Raw genomic sequence first — 17,377 nt, forward strand, 5'->3', positions numbered from 1 at the left:
AATTTAATTCAATTTATCAATTCTCTTTGAATACTCCAATCAAAATATTATTCAACTATGAAGTTTATGTGATTATTTTTTTTTACTTAATATTTCATAGTTCAATTCTCACAATTTGTTCTTACATCTTAGATATTTAAATAAATCTTCTTGCTAAAGAAATTCAATATTATACGTTCCTTCTTAGAGGTGATCTGTTAAACGCACTCAAATTTGCATACAATAATACTTACATTAGTACTACTAATCCTCTTGTATTTTTTGCTCCTCGAAATTTAAATTATCTAAATTTTAATTATTATATTAATATGATATAACAAATATTATATAAATTGAGATAGAATAAAAATATTTTTTTTTTTATTTTGATACATACAAGTTACAATAATAACATATCTAGTAGAATCTATCTTATAAATAACGTTTGAGAGGTAGAGTGTACACATATGTTATCACTTATCTCAGTAAAATCTATCTTATAAATAACGTTTGAGAGGTAGAGTGTACACATGTGTTATCACTTATCTCATACTTAGGGCTGTTTAAAATCGAATCGAAATTGATAATCCAATAAAAAAAAGTTATTGATTTATCGATAATGGTTATTGGTTTAGCGGTTTCGATAATGATTTTAATTTTTTTTTATTGTTGGATTATCGGTTCTTAACAATTTAAAATTTTTTCATAATGGGTTAATTGATAACACCGATAGTAAATTATTATACCATTTGGTATATAAAGCTCTTGACTTAGAGTTTAGTTTTATACTTTTATTTCAGGTTATCCTAAACTCTCAGTTATTCTATAATGTGATAATGTTTTTTTGAGCAAACTACAATTTATAACTCATATACATGATTCATTTGGTTTGTCAGCTTATTTTAAGTGATTTTCAATGATTTCTTTTGTGTCAAATTTTTACGGTTAAACCGATAACCAAATCAATAACGATCAATAATCGATAAGTCAATAGCTTCACAATTTCATAACAATTTAACATAACTATGATTCGATAACTGATAAGTTAAACTGACAAACTTCAAATCGAATCGAACCGACCGATATGTTCCCCACTCTTTTTTTATCTGTCTTAGGATGGACTGGTCGCAAGTTTAGGTAGAAAGAACAGCCAGTGTCAGAGATATTTCGCTCTGCGCCGTTAGCGGCCTCAACTCAAAGGCACAGGTTGCTCTCTCTTTATGAGATCGAATCTCAAGGAAGAAGCGGGAAGGAAAGGTTGGTTGCACGTTTTATGGGAGTAATGCCTCCTTTCTCTCCCGCTGAAGCACTGGAAAAATGTTGACTACGATTTCTAACGCTTTTGGCGGACACAAACCCTCGGGACTTGACACTTGGACACCGGAAAGCTTGCCCCAGGGTCGATTAGCTATGGATATAGACTAGGCTATAAGGAACGGAGTCTGCTCTATATTCAGCTACACCATAGTGACCCCGAAGCGATCTTCTTCTAGTTGCAGAACGAAATCCGACAGCCAATTGCTGGCTCTGAATAACCAGACATAAATATAAAAAATACCGCACAGAGCGCTCGCTCGACCCGGCAATCACTAGCTATAATGGATGAAATTTTGATTGAAACTATTCATGGTTACCTAACTGTTCCAGAGTAAAATAAGAAAACATAGCAAAATATAAATACTAAAAAATAAAATTAAATAAAATAACCCACCTTCTTCACCATTTTCTCATCACAACAATTTACCCTTCAACTGAAACCGCCATTAACAAAAGTTTCGAACAGTCGGTCATATTTCTCTTTACTTTTTTTTTTCTTACCTCGTTGAATCCATATTTGGCTTACTCATCTAAATACCAAGAAATAAGGGGGAAAAGTACAATTTTTTTTTAAAAATTTTAAATATTTTTTTGGGTAATATCCATTACAAATTCATTTTTTTTTCTGTTTTTGTATACCCATTTTGATCTGAAGCGTCAATTAATTTCTGGGTGTTGAAGATTTCAAGCGAAACTATTGATATACTGTTGTGGTAATTTTTTTTTTAATTTTTATTGTTGGGTTTTGTTTGATTCTTGATTTATTGATATAGGATAGTTTGGTGTAACTGTAAGTATTTAGTATATGTTTTGATTTATTCAGTGGTAGTTAATGATTATTTGTCATTTGCCTTTTTTTTTTCTTTCTAATTTTGGATTATGGGTGATTATTGTAATCTGTTTATTAACTAAGATGATTATGCTTTTGAAGAACTTAAATAGTTGTTTATGCTAATTTGGAACTTTAGGAGTTTGTATATAGTAAAATGTGTTTCTGTATTAGCTGAGCAACAAAAAGTTTACTCATTAATGTGATAGATATGGGATTGAATGGAGCGAAATGGATAGAGAGGATTCATAAAGCCGATCCTTTTTAGTTTAGGATTGAGGCAGAATAGTCAATTAAAGTCTTTTCCTAGCAGCTAACATGAGCAGATTTAGAGGCCTTATTATTGGTTTCGCGTGAACCAGTATCTTTTGCTGAGATGACGACAACAACAACTACATACCTATTATAATCCCATAAAGTGGAGTCTGAGGAGGGTAGAGTGTACGCAAAACTTATCCCTCCTACCTTAGAGCTAGAGAGGTTGTTTTTGATAGACCCCTGACTCAAGGGATAGCCTCTGCTAAGACCTTGTATAAATATTAAAATATACTAAATATTTGTACTGTTAACTTAAGGTAGCTGTAGGAACCATAAACTTCAAATCTTGGGTCTACTTCTGGTAGCTGATTTACCTTAATGAACTAGAAACTACAATATGTGGGCCTTTTCTGACCATAGATTGCACTAAGTTTAATGAAGTGAACACTTAGTTCTGGATTGAGGTACCATAATGAACTAGAAACTACAACATGTGGGCCTTTTCTGACCATAGATTGCACTATGTTTAATGAAGTGAACACTTAGTTTCAGATTGAGGCATAATAGTCAATTAAAGTCTTTTCCTAGCAGCTGACAGGAACGGATCTATAGGCCTGATTATGGGTTCACGTGAACCGGTAGCTTCTGCTAAGACTTTATATAAATATTAAAATATACTGAATATTTATTGTAGTAACTTAAGGTCGTTGTAAGAACCATAAACATCAAATCTTGGTTCCAAGAGGCAGCTGATTTACCTTAATGACCTAGAAACTACAATGTGTGGGCCTTGTCTTACCATAGATTGCATTAAGTTTTATGAAGTGAACACTTAGTTCCAGATTGAGGTACCATAATGAGCTAGAAACTACATTTGCACTATGTTTAATGAAGTGAACACTTAGTTTCAGATTGATGCATAATAGTCAATTAAAGTCTTTTCCTAGCAGCTGACAGGAGCGGATCTATAGGCCTGATTATGGGTTCACATGAACCGGTAGATTCTGCTAAGACTTTATATAAATATCCAAATCTACTGAATATTTATAGTATTAACTTAAGGTCGTTGTAAGAACCATAATCTTCAAATCTTGGATCCAAGAGGCAGCTGATTTACCTTAATGTACTAGAAACTACAATGTGTGGGCCTTTTCTGACCATAGATTGCACTAAGTTTTATGAAGTGAACACTTAAGTCTGTTGTTGGATTGTTTGGTTAGCTCCTTATTAAATATCTATAGTTGGATCACTAGCCGTTGTAGTTGCTGCTGTGGATTATGTTTTTGACCTTCAAGCGGAGTGAAAGTTAAGTTATTTAGCATGCGATACTAGATGCAACTGGACTTTAGAGGAGCATGATTATTGAGAATTTAGTCATTGTTGATCATTGTTGCAAACATAAATAGACACATATAAAAGCCTCGTCTTTAATAATTTCAATTTTTTAAAGAGGCAGCACACGCACTTCAACTTGGTATTAGAGCAAGCAGAGGTCATGGATTCGAGTTTGTCTGGCACTCATAAATGAAACATGTTTTTTCCTACTTGGCTAAGGAAAAGAATCATGCCTACATGTGAGTAACTGTGTTGCAGGCCTTACTGAAAAAAAGGAAGAAAATGTCCTCTCTCTAACAGGTTAAGCTCATAGATGACATTCAACCAATTTGGAAGACATTTAACTTTTCCTGCTCAAAACTATTCAACAGAATTTGTACATGATGTAGGGTATGACTTTAGATGTGCAGCATTTGGGGAAGTTGATTCTGTTGTGCAGACAACTCATGTAAAGTTCTGCACTCCAAATGAGATTGTTTGTGTTAATTGCTCCAGCTCATTGTGGGTGTATTTTATATCCTCAAGTCATTCTTTGCATGGGCGGGCTAGACTCTTTTCAGTCACTTTGCAATGACCTAACAAGTTGACAGTGGCTAATGAACTTTGGATGTTTTCTTTAACTATACTTCTAAGATAGATAGTTTAATATCTTGGATGGTGTAACTTAATCATTCACTAGCCTTGCTGAGAGGATAGGAAGTGAGGAGGAGATACTGATGACAAATCTTGATGAAAGGATAACTTGTGTGTTTATATGTGTGCAGACGCGCACTCAAACACATGCCTTATTTTTGTACTCTTTTAGGGTCAGCAATTGAAGTTTGTTTATGTGTAACTAGTTTCTTTTTCTGTCTTGGGAGGCAGCAATAACTGGGAATGCCACCTGTTTTGGCCTGATAAACAAAGGCTCATTATGCACACACAAAAAAAGTGAAAAATTATGTATGAGAACTTGTTCAAAATTGAAGAAAAGTAAGAAAAGAATCTATGTATTGAACTTTATCCCAAAAAGGAAAAGATAATCTATGTTGGTGAACTGAATTAGAAAAAAGGAAAAAGAGAGAGAGAAAGAGTAGAAGTGGGCCTTTCATTTTATGTGGATTTGTGGAAGGAAGGAAGGAAATATGCAAGTTGTTCAACAGTTTGATATCTATATTTGGATAATTTTCTTAAATTATGATATCTGATAAAAAGGAATTCTGAACGTCCAATTTGAGCTAGTTCTTGATTAAGCATTTACTTCAGTCTCTTCCCACCCTCTTTCTTCCTCCCGTCTCGCCCTCAATGGTGCTCGAATACAATATTGTAACCTTGTTTATGGATCGTTTTCTCTTGTTATTGCTTTGTACATAGGTCTCACGCTCTTGACATTCAATTTGTACTTAAGCAAGAAGAACAATTTTGTATTAGAAACAATTGCTGGTATGTTACACGGTCAAGAAAAGTTGTTTGATCGTGTAACGACATTTAATTTAGTAAATCTCCTTAATGGCAAAGTTCTGTGGGGGTAGGCGATGGTAGGGAGCTCTTTGCCATTTGTAACTGGCAGCATTGGATTGCTTTGAGCTATTTTACTTAGACCCTTCAAAATCCTTGCTGCACCCGTGTCGACATGACATGGGTGTGGGATCCACACTTGATTTGGTCAATTTACCTTGGTTGCTTTGACTAGATCTATGACGGAGAAGTATAGATTGATTAGGTATGTGGTTCGATTTTTGGGTTTATGTCATATATATATTTACATAAAACATGAGAATGCTTTGCTATTACACGAGATATTTTATGAATAAAAACTATTAGGTGTTTATAAATAATTAAATTATATTAGTTTCAGTTTCATAGCTTTAGTTAATCGAGATATATACTTTATATATCGTAATATTCATTTATTGGTCATACTCCAACATCCATATTCACACTCGAATTCATAACCCTGAATTCTAAAATTTATGTGATGAAGAATCCAACCTTTAGATTCGCACCCGTATCAGATATCCGCACCTGAGTCCGAGTAACTTAGGTTTTGAGAGTGCATTCAACAAAAATGTTTAGTATATAATAGATTGAAGATGATGTGAATATGAGATGTTTTTTAACTTATACTCTTGTTAGATCAGTTTGTGTCTTTCACCTCTACCTCTCCGCCCCTGTCTCCCTCTTCCTCTACCTCTCCCTTTCCGCCCTGGTCTCCCTCTCCGTCTCCGCCCCTTGTCTCCATCTCTATTTCATTTTTCATATCTTGGATTTGTTAAAGCAAGTAAACCTCTACTTAACTTTTTTCTTGTTATGCTCTTTACAACTATATTGATTGTATGTTCTTTCCTTTCCTGGTGTTATGCAGGTAGTCACGTTTTTTCCTTTGAAGGATTGAGATCGTGATCTCAAATCTCAGATCTGCTTATGCATATGCTGTTATATATGGGCTGAGATATATATTTCATGGGAGGCTCAGAGGATGATGAACCACTCTCAAAACGCATGAAAGTATCATTTGGAGAATCGGCAGATCATTCGAACGGGACATTTCTTAGGGATCCTGCAAGTTTCTCATTGAGTGACTCGATGGTTCGTCCTCTGGAATTTCAAGGGGGCGATGAGATTGTTGGTAGAAAAGGAGTAGTCAAGAAAGTTGAATTTGTTCGGATCATAGCTGAGGCATTATATTCTCTTGGTTATAAGAAGGCAGGGGCGCAGCTAGAGGAAGAGTCAGGGATACCCTTGCATCCCTCTCTCGTAAGTTTGTTTATGCAGCAAATCCTTGATGGGAGATGGGATGAAAGTATAGTCACATTGCATAAAATTGGTCTTGTGGATGAAAAAATTGTGAAGTTGGCATCTTTTATGATACTGGAGCAGAAGTTCTTTGAACTGTTAGACAGAGAAAAAGTCATGCATGCTTTGAAGACATTGAGGACTGAGATTGCACCTCTTTGCATAAATAGCGATAGAGTCCGCGATCTTTCGTTGTGCATTATAGCACCTTCACAACAGATTGTCTCTGGAGAGTTAGGTCCAGAAATAATTAAAATAAAATCAAGGACAAAGCTACTAGAAGAATTGCAAAGACTGTTCCCCAAAACAGTTTTGATTCCTGAGAAAAGATTGATCCATCTTGTTGAACAGGGCCTTGAATTTCAACTAGAGTCTTGTTTTCTTCACAACTCATTAGTCACTGAGATGTCATTGCTCACTGATCACCATTGTGGAATAGATCAGATACCATCTAAAACTTTGCAGGTTAGATCACATTTAGTCTTGATACATGTTTAACCTGCAAGCATTATCATTCCAGGATTGGTTGTCAGTTTATTGCATTGTTAATCACCTAATAACTTGTTCCATCTAAGTTTATGTATCAGTGATAGGTCTGAGGTGATGTGTTTGTGCTTTCTATTGTGTAAAATTTTGGTTATTCCATATTTAATTATGCTGTCATTGTGTCAATAAGGTTTTTCCTATGTTTTTTAATTCAGCAAGTACAAGTATCTGTATAAGGCTATCACTGTGGTGCTCCAACTCAAGCTTGTATTGTAAAATTATACCATAACAGCAATAAGTAGAATTTATCAAGTTTCATTTATTCTAGACCTCTTTTTTGTGTCTGTGATAGAAGTCTAGACATATTGTTGTCTTCCATATGATAATCCTATAGAACTTCTTTAATACTATAATATCCCTTCCTAGCGTTTGCTGGAATGGAGGGCAAATGTGAATTCTCATATTCATACAGTAAACAAGAAATTCACGTGTACATTGTCTATAGATGAAAGGTTGAAAACTACACATTTTTTTAACAGTATAGAAAATACTCCCTATGTTTCATTTTATGAGTCTTAGTGTTGGGCATGAAGTTTAAGAAAGTAAAAGACTTTTGAATCTTGTGGTAGCTAGAAGTGTTCATAACATACCAAGAGTATTATTTGAAATTGTTGGTCTTGAACATGCCATGAAATTGAGAACATATACTCTGTACTAAATTAGAAGTGGCATTCTTTTTTTAACAGTTAAAAAGGGAAGGAAGACATAAATTGAAGGTCCTCTAATTTTATCGTGATACAATGCATAGTTTAGGATTGAGAAATACTTCTTCCTCTTATTACTTTTTGCTTCTCTCTATTTTCCATTAAGTTTTTGTTGTCCTCTACCTAGTCCAGTATCCACTTTATTGTTCTTCTCCTTCGTTCTGTCATTTTGGATCCATCTTTTAGACGTTCTAGATTTGAATGAGACCTGCGAAAGTGGGTTATTGATTCTTCCATAGATATCAAAAAGAAAGTATGCACATGTATTTCCCCATACTTGAGAATGATGAAGAAATGTGACAACTTGGTTTGAATTTTTCTTGTAGTATCCTTGTATAGAGCTTGATTGCATATATTCCTCATACACAGGTTTTTTATTCCTTCTTTTAACAATGATATAATTGACTTGACTATGATTGGTAGAAGGGCTTAGATCAATTTTTTTGTTGAGAATGAAGCGGTTCAGATCAATTATTAAAAGTTGAAAGTAAAAGAAATAAGAGAAGGGTTTGTTGATCACGTTGAGCTCTAATCGTTTCTTCATTGTTTTCCATGCACCAGATACTACAAGAGCACACAGATGAAGTCTGGTTTTTGGAGTTCTCTCATAATGGGAAGTACTTAGCCTCATCTTCTGCTGATTGTTCCGTTATTGTATGGGAGGTAAGTTTAAGCGCTCTTAAATATTGCTCAATAGATTTTTGCTTTATCAAAAGTCCTCTTGACTATTGCTTGTTATATTCTCCATGAATTTTAATTTAAAAGATCACTTTTTTCCATTGAATCTCTTCTCTCTTTGCATGCCATAATTTTCTTGCATGACCTTTATTTTTTTTCCTTTAGCTAATAATTTCAGAAAAAAGTATCACTGTTTTTACTTCACTTTCCCGTGCAGTGCCACAACTGAAATGTTTCTTTTTTGTAGATTCCCCTGATGTATCTTTAGTATGACAGTAGAAAGTCCTTCGTCCATTTCTGTAACTGACAAACCTTTAGAGAGAGTAGCTCCTCTTCCTCTCTAGAACTCGTAACAATACCAACTTCTTTCTTTTTCATCATTGCACTAGCTATCTTTCCTAATTCCTTTCTGATTGTCTTCTTTCTCATATTAGTTTTAACGAGATAGCCATATCACCAACTATTTTTACTAATACAACTTTATGATTAAGTCTTGGTTCCCCAATGACTCTCAATTCATTCATATTTTATCTATCCCACAATATCATTTAAACGTTGCGTAATATTCATTCTCCAACCTTTAGTATCCTATTATAGGTGTATACGATTTTTGGTAAAAGATCTAAACAGATGGGTTTTCTCTTTTTCCCATGGGGAGGTAGTTCAGAGAATATGGGAAAAGTGAGCTGTTATTGCTGGAAATCTGAATTTTTATGATAGGTTAACTGACGATTTAAGTTCACCTCTCATTTATTTGCTCTTTTGCAGGTAAAGTTGGATGGGAGGTTATGCTTGAAGCACCGATTTTTTGGTCATGAGGAACCCGTGTCGTTTATATCATGGGGCCCTGATGACAAACAGCTTCTTACTTGTGGAGTGGAGGAGGTTGTTAGACTCTGGGATGTAAACTCAGGTGAATGTTTACATCTTTATGAGAAAAATGGTCTTGGTTTGATTTCATGTGGATGGGCTCCAGATGGCAAAAGGATATTTTGTGGTGTTACTGACAAAAGCATTAGCATGTGGGATCTTGAAGGGAAAGAGCTGCAGTGTTGGAAAGGCCATCGGATTACTAGAATAGCTGATTTGGGGATAACAAGTGATGGGAAACATATGGTCTCTGTTTGTAAAGATAATATGATACTATTATTTGGATTGGAAACAAAAACAGAGCAAATAATTCTAGAGGATGAAGCAATAACTTCATTTGTATTGTCCGCAGACGGTAAATATATATTGGTAAGTCTTTTGAACCAAGAAATCCATCTGTGGAGTATACATGGGATTGTAAAACTCTTACACACATACAAAGGGCATAAGCTAGAACGCTTCGTCGTAAGGTCTTGCTTCGGTGGTTTAAGTCAAGCTTTCATTGCCAGTGGGAGTGAGGATTCACAGGTACTTCTCTCATTGATTGAGAAGCCAAATATTTTTGTTATTATGATTTGTATGCTTAGTTGCCCATTCAAGCAATTTGACAATTCTGCTATCATCAGATTAGACATGTATCTTTTCAGATGGTTTTCTGTCTTTTGACCACAAATACATATTTTTCATGACCAGAGTAGAAACTTCCTTTTTCTACATCAGGAATTCTTGTCATCAAGTTGTCATTTTGAGAAAATAGTAATTATTTCATTCCTATCCTTGGTAGCTGTTTTTTCATAACGAAAAGATAGGTAGCAATGAGAAGAATGAAATGACTATTATGTTCCCAAAATGACAACTTGATGAAAAGAACTCTTATGAGAAGAATGAAATGATCTTCTCCTTGTTACCTGTAAAAGAAAAAGAACACAATCATCATATTGTTCTCTCTTTACAATCGGAGACGTAAACATATACCTGTAAAAAGTTTTTTTTTTCCTTCCCCAATTACTGGGAAGAGATCATAGAAATACTTTTGGATATACTGGATCTTGTACTAATACAATTGCTAACCTCTTTCCTGTACTTTCTTTGAATTCTATCTCTTGTTTGGTTCTTACATTATTTGCATCAGCAAAGAGATGTAGGACACCCTAATTCTTCTTTTTGCATTAGCTTCCCTCCATTGTAGATAGTTCCGTCACGTCCGGTGCCATGAAATGATTGAGAACTATGACGGGTCAAAATGGATCTTGCTAGCGATTTGTTATGTGGGAACCAACTCCAAGTTCCTTCTCTTTTTTCCTTCTTTTTTTTAAATTAATGGTCAAAAATACACCAAAAGTATCACGGTTTTTTGAGCTTCATACCTGAACTATAAGGTGTGCCAGTTTCCCAGTTGAACTATCACTAACTATTTATTAATACTAACTATTTATTAAGACATACCTCAACTGACAGTTGTTCCCTTTTCCTAACTGAAATATCACAGTCATTCATGTAGGAAAAGGGGGACAATTAATAGTTGAGGTGTGTTTTGATAAATAGTTGGTGATAGTTCAGGTAAGAAACTCGAAACTCGTACACCTGATAGTTAAAGTATGAAACTCAAAAAACAGGGATACTTTGGTTGTGTTTTTGACCCTTCACTCTCTTTTTTTAAAAATCAAAATTTAAGGTTCAAGACCAGCTCGTTACAACGTCCTGCTTTATTTACTTTGTTTAATGTGCTTTGACATCTTTATTATCCTAGAGAGAATACTTTCTCAAAAGTTATATCCGAGGGAGAGATTGATCTTGATCTAATACCATATTTCAGGTATATATATGGCACAGATGCTCACAACAAATCCTTGGTAGGTTGTCTGGACATTCTGGGACTGTCAACTGTGTTAGTTGGAACCCAGCAAATCCTCATATGCTGGCATCAGGAAGCGATGATCGGACCATTCATATATGGGGTTTGAATCCTGCAAACATGAAGCACAATGACGATGGAGCTGTAAGAAATGGTGTGAACGACTGCAATTGCAGAACATGAAGTCTTGGAGGTGAATGGGCGAGTGAGTCATTACAAGATTTCTCTCCTTGACCAGTTTCTTTCGATGTATATTCCCTTACATCATTGAGCTAACATTTGAGACAAACAAGAATGTACAATTTGCATTCAGTCCAGCAATAAATCTTGAACTTCTCCATCTCTATTTTCTTTTGATTGATTTCCTGTGGGTTCCTGTTGTTGTTATTGGCCATGTCTTCATAAATGTTGTGTTTTTGTTTTTCTTGAATCAAGGGTCTATCGGAAACAACTTCTCTATCTGACAAGGCTGCATACACTCTGTCTAACTTTTTAATATCCAAAACTTGAGTGAGAGATACATCTTTTATCCCCTGGAGATGGGGTAGATTAGAGGGCTTTGGCTTTTCTCTTTTTGAGAAGCAAGTTCTCACATTGTTGTTGTTTTTTACTTAATCATGTCTCCAATACATTTGCTGTGGCCACTGCATCTGATTCAAATCCACCCTATTCTCACTTCATTTATTGTATCTGGATTTAAGTTGTATATACTCACAGTTTAAAGAATTTTTACACCGTCGATCCCAAAAAGGGGAAGTAATGGATATGGTAGAATCGTCAGTCAGGCACAACGTTACGTGAGTTTAATTATTATCGATCGGGAGGTTAGCCATCAGACTTATAATACAAAAAGCTACATATTATTGTAAGTCATTTTACAAACTAATCTCTATGTTTATTTTTATTTGTCATATTTTGATTCATGAGAGTTAATTCTATTAATCTTCGGAGTTAAAATTGAATTAGATTAATTTAGTATTTTAAATTTTAAATTTAGATGTTTGAGAACGATGCAAAAAATACTATGAGTTGCAATCTTTCTCATATTAATATAATGAAAAATATATCTTAAAATATTCATCAAAATTTATGTAGCTTGATTTAAATTTTGATTTTCAATAAATAAAACATACCAAGTAAAAATAAACGAAAAAAGTATTCTTGCTTAAACCAATCAATATTAAATATAAATTATTCAATAATTATCTAATTGAATAATTTGAGAATAACTATATTATTTTGTGAAAATTTCTTTAATTCTTGCTTTTAGAAACAATAAATAGTTCATTGACATAGACATTCAACAAAAACAATAAATAGTTCATTGACATAGACATTCAACAAAAACAATATGGAAATTACAGAAGTAACTTTCTAAGCAGAAAATCAACTTGTTCAAACGAAATAATCAGAGTCAAATTATTTTACTCTTTATATATGTGTCATTTTTTTTAATAAACATAAATATTCCGAGTTAGACACATAGTTATGATCATAATCAAGGCTGAGATAAATATTCTATCGGCAAAAAACTATACTATATAAATATGAACGAAGTTACATGATACAAATAGGCATTCAATTCAATTGTAAAAAAATTAACATTTAAATCCAACAAATCCATTAATTGTTTGGATAATTGTGGTTGGGCCGGCTAGCAATACATCTCTCAACAATAATAATAAGAATATATTTTTTATTTATAAAAAAAAAATCATACGTTCGATGATCATACATGAAATTAATCAATTGAACTTATGATAAATCTCAACATTGAGATTTTCTTTATTTATTCAAAATGTAATTTTATTTTATTTTTTACGCGTAATTTTGTAAACAAAAATTATGTGAATTAATTCAAGAAGATTCAGCAGCCGCGGCGGTAGCAAGAGGAGCAGAGCAAATAGGTGGATTTTGTTTGCCCTTTAAACTTGGCTTAATATTCTCACAACTTGATTTTGCTGGTCCTTTACCACTATATGAGATGTCAATGTCTCCAACTTCAACACCTTCACATGGTGTACCTTTACTACAAAGTAGTGTTACTGCATTTTGAGTTCTTGATGTACCCTTTATGTTTTGGATAGACACCTTGCTAATCTTCACTCGTGAAGGCAACTACAAAAAAAGTGGAAAATAAATAAATGCGATTAGTATCATGAAATTTTAGTGCAACGATAATAATTATTATTATACATGTGTGACCAGGAGGTCATGATATGGAAACCGTCTTAAAGTAAAAAAGAAAAATAAGATTGTGCACAATAGATTCAGTGTGTTGTATAGTGAGTGGCCACTTTTGAATTTCAGACTAATAGTCTGATTTTGAAAAAAGTGGTCAACTTCTAAATACAAGGGAGAAAAAAGTTGTTATTTTTGCAAATTAGTTGGGTAAAGCTCTACCTATCAAGAGGTTATCTATTCTCAATGTAAAATTCAAAAATCTTTGATTAAGTTGTAGAGATTACAATCATCTCAACACAGTGATAAGAAAAAAAAAGAAGACCATAAATTAGTAAAATTATCGATATGTGACCAGAAGATTACCAAAGTGTAAGCCATGAAAAATGGTATTTTGTAAAAATGCAAGTAAAAATAGTGCACAATAGACTCAATGTGATTCTATCCTTTCCCTTTCCCAAACCCATTCATAGTGGTTTGGGCTACTTTTCTAACTTTAGACTAATTTTGAAAAAGTTTTCAAAAATGGCTAATTTTTAAATACAAAGCAACAAAAGTAGATATTTTTTGCCAAATTATCCATGTAAAACACGTTCTACCAAAAAATTCTTCATTTTTAGCGTTTGAACCAAAAATCTGTAATTAAGAATGTAAAGATCCCAACCATTCCAATACAGCAACTGATAATTATAAGTATGTGATCGAGCGATACTTACGTTTTTGTTACATTTTCCACTTGGGCAATAAACTTGATCAATGAGGACAGGATTGCTAACATTTTGCACAATGATATCCTCAAAATGTATATCAGAGACAACACCAGGATGAGAAGCAGGCCATGTCTTGATCCTAACACCATTATCAGTGCTAGTAAAAGTGCAATTTTTAACAAAAACACCAACAACTGGCTTTTCATTAGGATTACCACCAAGGCTACCAACACTAATACCATGACCAGGTCCACAAGTAACTTTAGTGATGTGAAGTTGTTCCGTTTCATCGCCAACGGAGATGCAATCATCTCCGGTGGAGAAAGCGGACTCTGTAATAGTTACAGAGCTCGATCTTGCCACGTGGATACCGTCAGTGTTCGGGCTATTAGCCGGAGCACTGACTTTGAAGTTGATGAATGTTAAGTTCTTGCATTGGTTAACATTAACGTGGAATGATTTGCTGTCCAATGTTGTTATGTCCTTGATTATCGAATTTGTGAGGGAGTTGAAGCTCAAGTTCTACAACATATGCAAACAAAAAAAAATAGAATTAGTTTGCGTTAGAATTTGAATGTACTTTTTTTAAATCACTCACTACTAAAAAAAAGGGGATTTAGTGACGTAGCTAACAACAAAATTCGTCGCTAATCCTGCCGACGAATTAGCGGTAGATTTTCGTTAGTTACGAGCAAATTAACAACGGACCAACGAAGAAGTTCATAGCTAATTCCAGCGTTTTTTAGTAGTGACTTAACTTGACTAATTTATATGAAATATATAATCAAATATGATATAAAACAGTAATATGTTAAAAATAGATAAAGTCAGATAATGTCATAGATTAGATCTGCATATACGAGCTAATTCTACATACTATTACTAATGTTTTTAACTTTATTTGGAATTTTTAAAGTTGGACTTGTGTTTAGTTATAGTTTTTTTACAAATTAATAGTACTTGGTTGTTTGACTGTATTTTTTTTCAAAAAATTATCGAAATATAATTTAAATGGGGTTATTTTTATAAAATAAAAAGTTTAAGGTATATTTGAAAAAGAAAAATATAGTGAAAGTGAAAAAAAAAATCAGTTGTATTTGAAATTTTTATGGACAGAGGCTGATATTCGAATAAAGTGACTCGGAAAAAATGAAAAAAATCCCCATGATATGATCAAATAGAGCTTGCTACTTTTCTCAAATACTTTTTTCCGATCAGAAGAAACAGATTTTAAAAGTTTGATCAAACGGAAACATCTCAAATAAATATTAATGGGGACTTACATTGGGAAGCTTGGTGCACTTTTTGGACTTCTTGCATTCCCATGCAGCTTTACCTTGACCATCAAGTGTTCCACCACCAGACATTGTGAAATGATCAAGGTAGTTAACTGTTAACCATTCACCAACCTTGATTTGGTTAGGGTTTGAAGGAGCTTTCAAAATGGCTTGGATTTGAAGTTCAATAGGGCCTTTGCATGGTCCTACTAGTTTCACTTGATTCATTTGGAATGTCCCTTTTGGGATCACAATTCTGCTTGGGCTTGTTGATGCACATGCCTCTTTAAAAGCTTTCCCCACAGCCTAAACATTAATAATAAAAATTTCCATCAACAAAAATGAAAAAAAAGAAGAAGAAGAGAGATTTATATCGATGCGGTATCTGATCAGCTTGTGTGTATTTTGATTATGTCATATGTCATATGCATGTATGCTACATTCCACCAGTACATATGTTGAATAACTCGGTCATATTCAAGATTAAGGGGAATCAACTGTCATTATCCTAATCAACCTCATGATTTGTGATATGATTGTAAATCTATTTTTCGTGATTTTAACTCACTTCATTATCACTAGGCCTCATGACAGAGTCAAATATATTAACAAAGGGGGTTCAAACAATACATAAAAATATTACATTTGAGATCTGAACCTCTATACGAAGAAAATTTTGAATCCCCTTTGCTAGCTACTACACTAACTTCTTTTTATACATGCAATTAAATGGCACTCGACGATTCATATGTATGCAAAATAATTTAGTTTTGTCCTATTTATACAATATGATTATTGAACGAATGAGATTCAATTGAATCTTCTTTCAGATACGTAACTCCTTAGCTGCGCCATACCGTTCGATGCAACAAGTACTTATTTTATACATCCTTTTAAAATAAAATGGTATTATTATATATTTTTTTTGGTGAAAGTAGGTATATAGTAGGTTAGAATCAACAAGATAATGAGAGAAAAATATATGCATGCATTACCTCACTAATATCACTATTGGCCTTAGCACCATATTTAGTTATATCAAAAGTTGCATATTGAGATTCCCCAAATTGTGCTAGAAATAACACACCCAATGCAATAGAAACCAACGTGAATTTCAAATCCATCTATTTTTTCTTTTTTCTTTTTCAGTTTTTTTTTTGTTGAAGTTTTTGAGGATAGTACTTCAATATATGAATTTGTAAATTGAATGTTGAAGCCTTTTTATAATGTAAAAAAATGGCACAATTGAAACTTTCCACCTATTTTAAACCATAGATTGAATTGCGGAGAAGAAGTTGGAAATTAGTTGTACATGGTACATCTTTTTCCTTTTTATATTTTTTAAATTTTTAATGATTTATCTTACCACTTATAAACTTTTTTTTTTAATTAGAGCAGGACAGGGGCGGATCTAGAGGGTAGCATGGGGTTTACTCAAATCTCCACGGCAAGAATCAATTCACCATTTCTTGAAATTTCTTAGTAAGTTACATTCAGAAAACATATTGCACAAGTCCTTGTGAGATTTTTGAATTTCTTGTTCCTCTTTGGGGTACGACAATCCATAAACTTATGTCCATTTTTTCCATAGTTGTAACAATTGTCCTTGAACTTCTTTTTGTTTGGATAATTTATAGTTCAGAAATTTCTTCAAATTGGCATCTTTAGTTTTGTATTTTTTTCAAACACATTCTTGAGTTCTTTCAAAGTACAAACATTACTGTAGACGTTGTACATATGATACTCCAACTATTTATTATTCGGAGCATTTTACTCCAAAATAAATACGTATACAAAAACTAACGAGCATAGTCAGTTTATTAATAAAATTAAATAAATTTGTTTTTTTTTTCTTTTCTAAAATCGATCACATCCCTCGATTTTTTCAATCAAGTATCGATCAACACATTAAATGAAAACTAATGAATTGACTGACCATGTCTGTCGATTTTATGTTAATACAGGTCTAGGTAGATGTAATCATTGATTTTGAAACTTTGGATACATTTATATGCCTATTTTGGTGTTGGTTTCCTCTTACACGATTGTGAGCCAGGGTCACA

At 33.4% G+C, this 17,377-nt stretch overlaps 2 protein-coding genes across 3 annotated transcripts; one reads left to right on the forward strand and one right to left on the reverse strand.

Annotated features, from left to right (window-relative positions):
* The first annotated feature begins 1,660 nt into the window (after window positions 1-1,660).
* On the forward strand, window positions 1,661-11,486 carry LOC129871291 (WD repeat-containing protein 26 homolog). 2 transcript variants are annotated; one of them, XM_055946193.1, is made up of 5 exons: window positions 1,661-2,009; window positions 6,063-6,958; window positions 8,305-8,406; window positions 9,190-9,819; window positions 11,108-11,486. In XM_055946193.1, the coding sequence occupies exons 2-5, from the start codon at window positions 6,161-6,163 to the stop codon at window positions 11,327-11,329; spliced, it is 1,752 nt and encodes a 583-aa protein (XP_055802168.1). In that variant the 5' UTR covers window positions 1,661-2,009; window positions 6,063-6,160; the 3' UTR covers window positions 11,330-11,486. The 2 variants fall into 2 exon arrangements, with proteins under 2 accessions (XP_055802168.1, XP_055802169.1); XM_055946194.1 differs by lacking the exon at window positions 1,661-2,009 and adding an exon at window positions 4,104-4,166.
* Window positions 11,487-12,768: 1,282 nt separating this feature from the next.
* On the reverse strand, window positions 12,769-16,442 carry LOC129870651 (polygalacturonase-like). The gene is made up of 4 exons (XM_055945483.1): window positions 16,310-16,442; window positions 15,321-15,620; window positions 14,044-14,559; window positions 12,769-13,264 (listed from the first exon to the last, which is right to left on the reverse strand). Exons 1-4 carry the CDS (start codon window positions 16,436-16,438, stop codon window positions 13,004-13,006), a joined length of 1,206 nt encoding a protein of 401 aa, XP_055801458.1. The 5' UTR covers window positions 16,439-16,442; the 3' UTR covers window positions 12,769-13,003.
* Window positions 16,443-17,377: the final 935 nt, after the last annotated feature.

Source organism: Solanum dulcamara, chromosome 10 (assembly GCF_947179165.1).
Source record: "Solanum dulcamara chromosome 10, daSolDulc1.2, whole genome shotgun sequence".
NCBI classification, from domain to species: Eukaryota; Viridiplantae; Streptophyta; class Magnoliopsida; order Solanales; family Solanaceae; genus Solanum; species Solanum dulcamara.

Coding starts and splice junctions, on each gene's coding strand:
- LOC129871291 (XM_055946193.1), top strand. CDS start 6,161: ATGGGAGGCTCAGAGGATGATGAACCACTCTCAAAACGCATGAAAGTA. Junction 8,407..9,189: donor GTTCCGTTATTGTATGGGAG/GTAAGTTTAAGC, acceptor GCTCTTTTGCAG/GTAAAGTTGGATGGGAGGTT. Junction 9,820..11,107: donor GTGGGAGTGAGGATTCACAG/GTACTTCTCTCA, acceptor ACCATATTTCAG/GTATATATATGGCACAGATG.
- LOC129870651 (XM_055945483.1), bottom strand. CDS start 16,438: ATGGATTTGAAATTCACGTTGGTTTCTATTGCATTGGGTGTGTTATTT. Junction 15,621..16,309: donor CCAATAGTGATATTAGTGAG/GTAATGCATGCA, acceptor ATTAATGTTTAG/GCTGTGGGGAAAGCTTTTAA. Junction 14,560..15,320: donor AGTGCACCAAGCTTCCCAAT/GTAAGTCCCCAT, acceptor CATATGTTGTAG/AACTTGAGCTTCAACTCCCT.